Below are 10,000 nucleotides of genomic sequence, written 5' to 3'. Positions count from 1 at the left end.
GCAGCAGCAGCAGCAGCGACTGCAGCAGCAGCAGCAGCAGCGACTGCAGCAGCAGCACGTTTAAAAGGCTCTGGGCCTGTGAGTCTTTTGAAAGGAAACTTTGGTGGTTTGAAATTGAAAAGAACAAATGAAATAATTCGAAACAAACTCTAAACCCTAGCTAAACCCTAAACCCTTCGAGCAGCAGAACAAATTTGCCGAGGGTTTAGGGTTTAGGGTTTGGGTGCTGCTGTGCTACGTGCCGCGAGGGTTTGCTGTACCCCGACGCAGCGACAATGCGCTTGCAGCTGCTGCTGCTGCTGCTGCTGCTGCTGCTGCTGCTGCTGCTGTTGCTGCTGCTGCTGCTGCTGTTGCTATGGCCTCGCCCCGCCGATCCGCAGTTTTTGAGTTGGCATATAATTAATTTTAACCAATTAATTAATTATTAAATAATTATTAATAATTAATTAATTAATTAATTAATTAATTAATTAATTAATTATTAATAATAATTGATTAATAATTAATTAATTAACCCATTAGTAATTATATGCCTGGGTCTGCCTGTAGGCCTGGTACTGCTTGTAGGGCGTTTGCTGCTGCTGCTGCAGCAGCTGCTGCTGCTGGCTGCTGTCAATGAGGACTTCAGCTTCTGCTGCTGCTGCGTGGCAGCAAGACACAACAGCACCTACTGCAGCGCAGCAGACACAAGCAGCAGCAGAAAGGCACCAGCCGACGGCCTCAGCAGCAAGTATGAGGGGGCACTTGCGCGGGCGGCGCTGCTGCTGCTGCTGCTGCTGCAGCAGCAGCACCTGCTGCTGCTGCAGCTGGCTGCTGTAAGGGTCCCAGCCGTAGCCCCCCACCCCGTACACTGCAGCAGGAGGTGTTGAGAAGCTGTAGGGATAATTCTGCATTTTTTTGAGCTGTCTATACACCTCAAAAGCTGCCAATACACCTCAAAAGCTGCCGATACACCTCAATTAGCTGCCGATACACCTCAAAAGCTGCCGATACACCTCAATTAGCTGCCGATACACCTCAAAAGCTGCCGATACACCCCAATTAGCTGCCGATACACCCCAGATAGCTGCCGATACACCTGAGGAGCTGCCGATACACCTGAAGAGCTGCCGATACACCTCAAAGGGCTCCCAAGTAGCTGCCGATACACCCCAAATAGCTGCCGATACACCTCAGGAGCTGCGGATACACCTGAAGAGCTGCGGATACACCTGGAGAGCTGCCGATACACTTCAAATAGCTGCCGATACACTTCAAATAGCTGCCGATACACCTCAAATAGCTGCCGATACACCCCGGGAGGCCCTTAGGCGCTGCTGCTGCTGCAGCAAAAGCTGCTGAGCTGTCTGTACAGCTCAAGAAGCTGCAGATAGCCGGGGAGCTGCAGGTACACCAGAACGAGGTGGCTAGACACCCGACACTGGTTCGCAAAGAGCCCGCCGCAAATGGTCGGGCTGAGGGTTTAGGGTTTAGGGTTTAGGGTTTAGGGTTTAGGGTTTAGGCTGCGGGGCCAGCTGGAAACAGGGAAATAGCATCGACGGGAGCTGCGCGGCGCTTCGGGCGGGCAAAAGAGCGGCTGAAAAGGGGAAAAAAAGGAAAATTTGAATTAAATTTAATCAAATGGAATAAAAGAAGAAACAAAAAAAGAAAACGAACGCAAAGAAGCAAAAAGGAGAGCCCAGCGGCGCCCGCGGCTGACCGCTAGATGAAGCCGCCGCGAGTTTGAGCCGATGCCGCGGATTTGCGGAGATTTAAAGGCTCAAATGGATTTATTTTAATTGAAAAATCCATTTTTATTCTTTATTTCCCTTTTTATTTCCTTTTTCCCTTTTTTTCCAGCCAAAATCGCCGCGAAAACCCCCCAGCGCCACCGACGCCCCGAGCCGCGCAATCTGGGGTGTACGTACACCTGAACTGCTGCGCAGCGCCGCCAACGGCGAAATCAAAAATTATTAAAACTAAAAAAGAATAAATAAATTGAAACTGAAGAGGTTTTGGCTTTCTTAGACGGAAAGGGTTTAGGGTTTTGGCCGTTTTTAAGCTCCACGGTTTAGGGTTTAGCGTCTAGGGTTTAGGGTTTAGGGTTTAGGGTTTAGGGTTGTTAAGCCCTAGAGCAGCTTCGCCAGCAGAAGCCGTGGGGGCCCTCTAGTGTATTTGGCCAGGCGCTAGAAACTCGTTTTCCTTTTGCTTTCAAGGGTTTAGGGTTTAGGGTTTAGGGTTTCGCAAAGGTAAATAGGGTGTAGGGTTTAGGGTTTGGGGTTTAGGGTTTAGGGTTTAGGGTTTCCGCTCCAGTCGCTTCCCTCGAGGCCCCTTCTTCTCCCTGAGCTTATTTAATTTCTTTTTTTATTTTTTATTTACTTTAAATGGTTTTTAACAAACCCTCTAAACCCTAAACCCTCAAAACAGAAGCCACATGCAGCAAAACCCTCGGGGGGCCCCCAAGGGGCCCCCCGCAGCTTTCGCGCCTTTAAAGCACTTCCAGCCCAACCCTAAACCCTAAACCCTAAACCCTAGCAAACGGGATCGCTTGGGGGCTAGGGTTTAGGGTTTAGGGTTTAGGGCCTCCGCTGCCGCTTCAGCTGTGCTGCTGCGGATGCAGATGGCTCTATGGAAAGCACCACAGCAGCAGCAGCAGCAGCAGCTGCTGCTGCTGCTGCTGCTGCTGCTGCCGCTGCTGCTGCTGCTGCTGCCTCTTCGCACTGATGCCATGGTGAAGACGCATCAAACCCTAAACCCTCAACAGGCACCCAGGGCACCGCCGAGCCTCCCCAACGGAAACCCTTTTTTAGGGTTTAGGGTTTAGCGTTTAGGGTTTGGGGCTCAGCGTTCAGTTTGCTGTCTGCTCAGGGAGTTCTCCGCCCTTCTTACCAAGCAGGGACTTGGTTTCCTGGAACAGGTGCAAAACCCTAAACCCTAAACCCTAAACCCTAAATTGTGGTTTGATGGGCTGCTGGAGCTCCTCCTCGGGCTCCTTGGGCCGAAATCTTGGCTTCAGGTCCAATAATTTAGATGTTGAGTTGTGGGGACTAGGGCTGAGGGTTTAGGGTTTAGGGTTTAGGGTTTAGGGTTTAGGGTTTAGGGTTTGCGTTGCAGCTGCTGAGCTTCGCGCCGAGGTCGACTCGCTTTTGGAATCGGCAGAGACCTTTCCAGGCACAGTGAAGGCCATTGCTGTCCCGTAAACCCTAAACCCTAAATTAGGGTTTTCGTAGATCCCGAAGCCATACTGCAGTACACCCCAAACCCTGGGCCATCGCCCGGGCCCGTAAACCCTAAACCCTAATTCAGGGTTTTGTCTTCAAGCCTGGCCTGCAGTTTGTCTTGAAGTAGCAAACCCCAATTTGGTGTTTTAGGCTTAACCCTGAATTCGCGTGCAAAGATCGTCGCAAACCCTCTCATAGGGTTTAGGGTTTAGGGTTTAGGGTTTAGGGTTTAGGGTTTACGTGCAGGCACGCGGCTTTTGTCTATTCCGGGTCTACGGCGGCCGTGGGCTATAAACAAATGCAAGCTTTGCAGCGAAGAGTGTACGCCGAGGGTTTAGGGTTTAGGGTTTAGGGTTTAGGGTTTAGGGTTTAGGGTTTGGGGTAAGCACTCTCCCCTGAGTGCTGCGCAGTCTGCAGGGGCGCAGCACGCGTCTGGCTGCAGCTAGGGTTTAGGGTTTGGGGCTTAGGGTTTAGGGTTTAGGGTTTAGGGTTTAGGGTTTAGGGTTTAGGGTTTAGGGTTTGCAGGAAGCGCGTGCTGCTGCTGGCCCCGTGGCATCAAGAGGGTTTTGGGCTGCTGCTGCCTCCGGAGGAGTTTACAGCTTTTGGCACTCCCATAGGTTCAGTGCCTCTTGACGGCGAAGGCAAACCCTAAACCCTAAACCCTAAACCCTAATCCCTAAACCCTAAACTCTAAACCCTCGGTCCTGGGCGTCCAGCCACGGGCCGCAGCGCTAGGCCCAAACCCTAGCGACTCGACGCTGCGCCACAGCGCAGTGCCCTTCTGCAGGATTCAGAATTAGGGTTTACGGGCTAGGGTTTAGGGTTTAGGGTTTAGGGTTTAGGGTTTAGGGTTTAGGGTTTGCTGCAGTGCTTCGCGCGCTGCTCTCCACGGGCCTCTACGACACCGTTGCTGCAGCTGCAGAAAAAGACGAACATTCCATTGCTCTTCAAATTCCCTTTTTAAAGACAGTGCTGCCAGAGTGAGGGTTTAGGGTTTAGGGTTTAGGGTTTAGGGTTTAGGGTTTAGGGTTTAGGGTTTACGGTTCAGGGTGGGGGAAGTCTCTTGAGGCGCGCCATTCCTATTCATGTGCGCTTCTTAAAGACAATGCTACCTGAGCAGGGGTCCAGGGTTTAGGGTTTAGGGTTTAGGGTTTAGGGTTTAGGGTTTAGGGTTTGTGCTGCAGAGGGACTCTGTTGGTGCCTGTATATGTGGGAAGGCTGTTTAAAGAGGACTTGTCTATGTACGGTGAGTCGCAGCCCAAAACCCTAAACCCTAAACCCTAAACCCTAATGGTTTCTGTCGGTGCTTTACTTGACAGGCATTCTGAAATGGCAAATGCTGTGTAGCTAGCTTGCTAGCTAGCTAGCTAGCTAGCCACCTAGCTAGCTATCCAGCTAGCTAGTTAACTAGCCAGCTAGCTAGCCAGCTAGCTAGCCAGCTAGCTAGCCAGCTAGCTAGCCAGCCAGCTAGCTAGATAACTAGTTAGTTGGCTAGCCAGCTAGCTAGGGATTCGATTTCTCACAGATTTTTTGTGGGTAGTTTCGTTTACTTTGGTTTTAGGGTTTAGGGTTTAGGGTTTAGGGTTTAGGGTTTGCCGCCCGTTTGTGCTGCAGCGGAGACCCTGGTTCCCTTCTTTATGGACCCAGTAAGCGCAGTAGTTAGCTAGCTAGCTAGCTAACTGGCTAGCTAGCCAGCTAAGCGGCTAGCTAGTTAAATAGCTAGCTAGCTAAATCGATAGCTAGCTAAATAGCCGGCTAGCTATTTGACTAGCTGGCTATCTAGCTGAATAACTAGCTAGCTGCTAGCCAGCTGGCTGGCTAGCTAGCTAGCTAGCTAGCTGGCTAGCTAGCTAGCTGGCTAGCTAGCTAGTTGTTATGCCTACTATTTAGGTACAAGCAGGAGCTCCTCGTGGCTTGTGAGCTCGATAGCTGTCTGGCTTGCTAGCTAGCTAGCTAGCTAGCTGGCCTGCTGACCAAATAGCTAGCTAACAGGATAGCTAGCTAGCCAAATAGCTATCTAGCTAGCTAGCCAAGTAGCTAGCTAGCTAGCTCGCTGCTTAGAGCCGTGTCCGCTTATCAGCTGGCTAAGTGGCCGAACAGCAGCCAATGTGCTGGCTAGCTGCCCAATAGCTAGCTAGCTAGCTAGCTAGCTAAGTCAGCTAGCGACACAGCTAGCTAGGCAAATAGCTAGCTGGCTAGCTAGCCAGCTAGACCGTCAGGCAGAGAGACAACTGGTTAGATAACTGGCTAGCTAGCTAGCTAGCTAGCTAGCTAGCTAGAGAAGTAACTCGCTTGGTGGCGCCTAGCTAGCTAGATTGCTAGCTAGCTGGCTGGCTAGCTAGCTAAAGGAGTAGCTAGCTTAGCAGCAGCTAGCTAGCTAGATGGCTAGCTAGCTAGCTAGCTAGCTAGCTGTTGTTCTGTTCACTGTGGGCCTCAGGACACTGTGTTTGTAATATCGACGGATTGGTCTCATTGGGGCCCGAGGTAAGAAAAGCTGCAAACCCTAAACCCTAAACCCTAAACCCTAAACCCTAGCAAAGATCCCTCAGTGTGAATTTTGGCACGCTCGCCCTTGAGCTGCCATGCTCTCGGCCAAATTCGCAAACCCGAGGCTCTAGAGCTTAGTAGGGTTTAGGGTTTAGGGTTTAGGGTTTAGGGTTTAGGGTTTTTGTGCAGGAGCAATTACTCCTACCTGCCTGAAAACGTCGATAAGTCGTTGCCGCTCTACAAGAAAATACAAGTGCGTCTAAACCCTAAACCCTAAACCCTAAACCCTAATCCTCCAGGGCATTTTGCTGCACCTTTTCGAGCACTAGGCACTCACAGGCCAGGGTCTAGGGTTTAGGGTTTAGGGTTTATGGTTTTAAAGGGCTTAGGGTTTAGGGTTTAGGGTTTTAAAGTGCCTAGGGTTTAGGGTTTCGGGTTTGCTGCAGGCACTAGACCGCGAGGCAATTGACTGTGTCGTCAATCTCAACGGTTCCTGTGAGTCTTGGAACCTCAAACCCTAAACCCTAAACCCTAAACCCTAAACCCTTGTTCAGCACAGCTGCTAAACCCTAGAGTTTTTTCTTGCTGCACTTGAGGCAAGCCGCCGCAGGATGAGTTGATTGCAAACGCCTAGATTATCAATTAGGGTTTAGGATTTAAGGTTTAGGGTTTAGGGTTTAGGGTTTAGGGTTTGGGGTTTAGGGTGTCTGTACAGGCCTCGAGGAGCACGTTGCGAAGACCCACAACAGAATTTGCGGCTATGACGCGTTGCTTTTGTTTTTGCGGGTGGGCGAAACCCTAAACCCTAAACCCTAAACCCTAAACCCTAAGCTCCAAGTCTCAAACCCTAAACCCTAAACGCTCGTCTGTGGGTGCTTGCGCAGCTGCTAGAGAGAGTGGCAGAATCATCTGGTCAACGTGCTGAAGACTTATTTTCTGCTTCTCTTTTAGCCTATTCGCAAGTGAGCTCAAGGTCGAGGGTTTAGGGTTTAGGGTTTAGGGTTTAGGGTTTAGGGTTTGTAGCGGAGATGGAAGTTTAGCACTGCTTTGTTTTGCTCTCTTTGTTGCCTCTCTTTGACGGCTCTCCATTAAGCCCTTTAAACTCATTTATCTGTATCCACTATTCACTTTTTATATATTTATTATTTCATTTATTTATTTTTATTTATTTATTTATTTATTTATTTATTTATTTATTTATTTATTTGTTTATTTATTTCTTCAGTCATCGCCGATCCGCAGCGCATCTGAAAACGCCGTTGGCTACGCAGCGATTGGTTTTTACAGCGCGGAGGAAATGAACAAATGAAGAAAATGATGAATAAAAGAACAAATAAACAAACAAATAAATGAACAATGCATAATAAATGAATAATTATAAATATAAATGCAAAAATGAATGCAAATAAATGCAAATGAACCGGCCTTTGCCTTTTTTTGCGTCTGCTCGAGCGGAGCTGCCTATACACCCCAGTGCTGCGGGTGGCGGGGCTGTATTTATTGTGGCGGAAATGAATTAAATTTGTTGAATTTCTCTTTTATAAATTCAAATTAACATTTAGAATTGCTTTATATAATTAAATTCACATTTACAGTTCCTTTCTGAGCGGTTTCTTTCCCGGAGTTCCTTCGCAGACGCACGTCGGCTTCAGGTGTACGTACACCTCCGCACAACAACGCAGTGTCTTTGTTTCCCAGCGGCGAAAGCCGCCAAGTGGATGTCCAGTTCCTTCAAAAGAATAAACGAAAATAAAACAAATAAAGAACAATAAACAGAAAACAATAAATGGCGAGTGGTGAGTTGTAAATAAAGATGTAACTGAACGCAAGAAGCGCTGTCTATACACCCCAAATGTGAATGCTCCCATGCATGCATGGCTTTATGCACAACTAATTGATTTAATTTAATTCCAAAAGTTTGTTTCTTTTGAAAAGGGTTTTGTTTTAATTTCATCTATTTTTTCTTTTTAATTGACGCAAACGCGCTGCTTTCTGCGTTCCAGCCTTCTCCCAAACCCTAAACCCTAAACCCTAAACCCTAAACATGAAGTTGTCTATTCTTTAAAGTGTTTGTCGGCGGTAAAAGGCCAACAGCTTTTCTTGTTTGTTTCCTTCTATCTCTTCTTTTGGGGTTTCTTTGTTGCTTTCGTTTATATCTTTATTTTAATTAATTAATTGAATTAATTAAATCCATTAATTGTTGTAAAGTTGTTGTTGTTCATTTATTGTTGTTAATTTATTTGTTTATTGTTTGATGTGGATTTATTGTTATTCATTAGTTCACTTATTTGTGCCAGTGTGTCTGCGAGAGCTGGTCTTTTCACAGCCTGCCGCCAAACCCTAAACCCTAAACCCTAATTTTCAGTTTTACTAAACCCTCGCTCGCGGTTTAGGGTTTAGGGTTTAGGGTTTGGGGATTCTTCCTTTTTTAAACTCTTGTTAAACTCTTGTTCTTCCTTTTTCTTTTTGATAAGCGACCGGCAAGCAACACTGCTAGAGACTAGGGTTTAGGGTTTAGGGTTTAGGGTTTAGAGTTTAGGGTTTAGGGTTTGGAAAGGCACACAAACATATATAAATAAAGGTGTTAGGAGTTGGCGTTTGGGGGCTAGGGTTTAGGGTTTAGGGTTTGCAGAAACAAGAAAATAAATAATAAAAGTAATAACGCAAGAATAGAATAAAAAGGAAAAGTCGGAAGTTTCGGAAGAGTCTGCATGCGGCAGTTTGAGGTGTACAGACACCTGGGCTGTCTGCGGTGTACAGACACCTGGGCTGACTGGAATTTATTTTAATTTTTTTCGTTTTTTTTGTTTTTTTTGTTTTTTTTTTGTTTTTTTTGCAATTAATTGAAACTTAATGAAATAAAAGTCCATTTAGTTTCCAATTTTCCGCAATTTTCTTTTTTTTGCGCATTTTCGCCGACTTTTTGTCCTTTTCGCTCTTTTTCCTCTCGCGCTGCAGCTGCCACTCCGCAGCAAATCCGGACATTTTGCTGCTTCAAAAGCTGCCAATTTAATTCCATTTAAGTTCCAATTTAATTCCACTTAAATGCCCATCAAATGCCAACTAAACGCTGCTGCTGCTGCTGCTGCTGCTGCTGCTGACGAACTGCTGCTGCTGCTGCTAAAACTGCTGCTGCTGCTGCTAAAACTGCTGCTGCTGCTGCTGCTGCAGCAGCAGCAGCAGCAGCTGGAGCGGGTGCGTCCCGCGGAAACCCTAAACCCTCGTTCTAAACCCTAAACCCTCGTTCTAAACCCTCGTTTTGTTTATTTTCTTTTATAGTCGAGGGCTCTTTTTCTCAAGATTTCTTCGACAGATCCCAAAAGTCTTTTAAAGCTTTTTCTCTCCAAAGCCGCCACTTTGCAAAAACCATCGCTGACAACATTTGCTGCTCGCGCCTCTCCAGTCAGCAGCGCCAGCTCTCCGAAGTAGTCCCCGCTCTGCAAACCCAAACCCCAAACCCTAAACCCTAAACCCTAAACCCTAAACCCTAATTGCTAGACGCCAGGCCGTCCTGTGCAGCAGGGCGCTCGCGTTTAGAACTTGGCGTTGCAAACCCCAGTTTAGGGTTGGGCTTGCAAACCCCAGTTGAGGGTTTGGGGTTGCAAACCCTAGTTTAGGGTTTGGGGTTGCAAACCCTAGTTTAGGGTTTGGGACCTGGTAGCTGCCGATTTGGACGGGGGTGCCCCCGGCCTCGGGGGTTTGGAAGACTTTGGCTTTTCCGTCTTCGACTAAATAAAAAGTGTTTCCTTCTTCTCCTTGACGAACTATAAACTCTCCATCCGAATAAGTTTCTGTTCGCAGCGCGTCCGCCAGCTTCAGCCGGTCGTAAGTGCTCATCGACTGCAGCAGCGTCACCTGCAGCAGCAGCAGCAGCAGCAGCAGCAGGGAGTTGCGGAAAGCAGCAGCAGCAGCAGCAGCAGGGAGTTGCGGAAAGCAGCAGCAGCAGGAGGGAGTTGCGGAAGGAAGCAGAAGATAATTGCAGGCGGATTGGCTGGAGGAAGGCGGCGCTGGAGACTGCCGCTGGTCGCGAAACCCTAATTTAGGGTTTAGGGTTTAGGGTTTGCTCGCCTTGGAGAGAAAGCTGGCGTACATCTCGCGTTTGCGAGTGGCCGCTCCCTTGACAATACTATTAAAAGAGTCTCTGTCTAATCTCCACAATTTGCAAACTTCTTTGCTGACAACTGTGGCCGCTCTCGGGGAGTTATAAAGCAAAGCCAACTCCCCTATGACGTCTCCAGGCCCCACAACCTTCCCCAGCTGCCCCCGACTCGATCCCACCGATCCCGATCCCGTCGATCCCACCGCTCCCTCTG

The 10,000-nt window shown here is 48.1% G+C and overlaps 3 protein-coding genes across 3 annotated transcripts; 1 reads left to right on the top strand and 2 right to left on the bottom strand.

The window, feature by feature from the left end:
* Nucleotides 1–518: 518 nt before the first annotated feature.
* Nucleotides 519–893, bottom strand: ENH_00083470 (hypothetical protein, conserved; the record flags this gene model as incomplete). The annotated part of the gene is made up of 1 exon (XM_013583443.1): nucleotides 519–893. The coding sequence occupies one exon, from the start codon at nucleotides 891–893 to the stop codon at nucleotides 519–521; it is 375 nt and encodes a 124-aa protein (XP_013438897.1).
* A 1,814-nt stretch (nucleotides 894–2,707) lies between these two features.
* Nucleotides 2,708–6,996, top strand: ENH_00083460 (hypothetical protein, conserved; the record flags this gene model as incomplete). Its single annotated transcript, XM_013583442.1, has 14 exons — nucleotides 2,708–2,710; nucleotides 2,848–2,896; nucleotides 3,094–3,175; nucleotides 3,447–3,521; nucleotides 3,726–3,817; nucleotides 4,069–4,180; nucleotides 4,385–4,446; nucleotides 4,815–4,846; nucleotides 5,638–5,684; nucleotides 5,877–5,940; nucleotides 6,134–6,182; nucleotides 6,403–6,473; nucleotides 6,572–6,649; nucleotides 6,913–6,996. The coding sequence occupies 14 exons, from the start codon at nucleotides 2,708–2,710 to the stop codon at nucleotides 6,994–6,996; spliced, it is 900 nt and encodes a 299-aa protein (XP_013438896.1).
* Nucleotides 6,997–8,950: 1,954 nt separating this feature from the next.
* On the bottom strand, nucleotides 8,951–10,000 carry ENH_00083450 (AGAP006448-PC, related; the record flags this gene model as incomplete). The annotated part of the gene is made up of 3 exons (XM_013583441.1): nucleotides 8,951–9,124; nucleotides 9,342–9,542; nucleotides 9,867–10,000. Coding segments are annotated over 3 exons (509 nt in total), but the record flags the coding sequence as incomplete, so codon positions are not given.

The sequence above is a fragment of the Eimeria necatrix genome, genomic scaffold (genome assembly GCF_000499385.1).
Source record: "Eimeria necatrix Houghton genomic scaffold, Enh_scaff930, whole genome shotgun sequence".
In the NCBI taxonomy this organism is placed as follows: Eukaryota; Apicomplexa; class Conoidasida; order Eucoccidiorida; family Eimeriidae; genus Eimeria; species Eimeria necatrix.
Note: the sequence above shows the minus strand (reverse complement) of the source record. Positions and strands in the feature narration are given on the sequence as shown.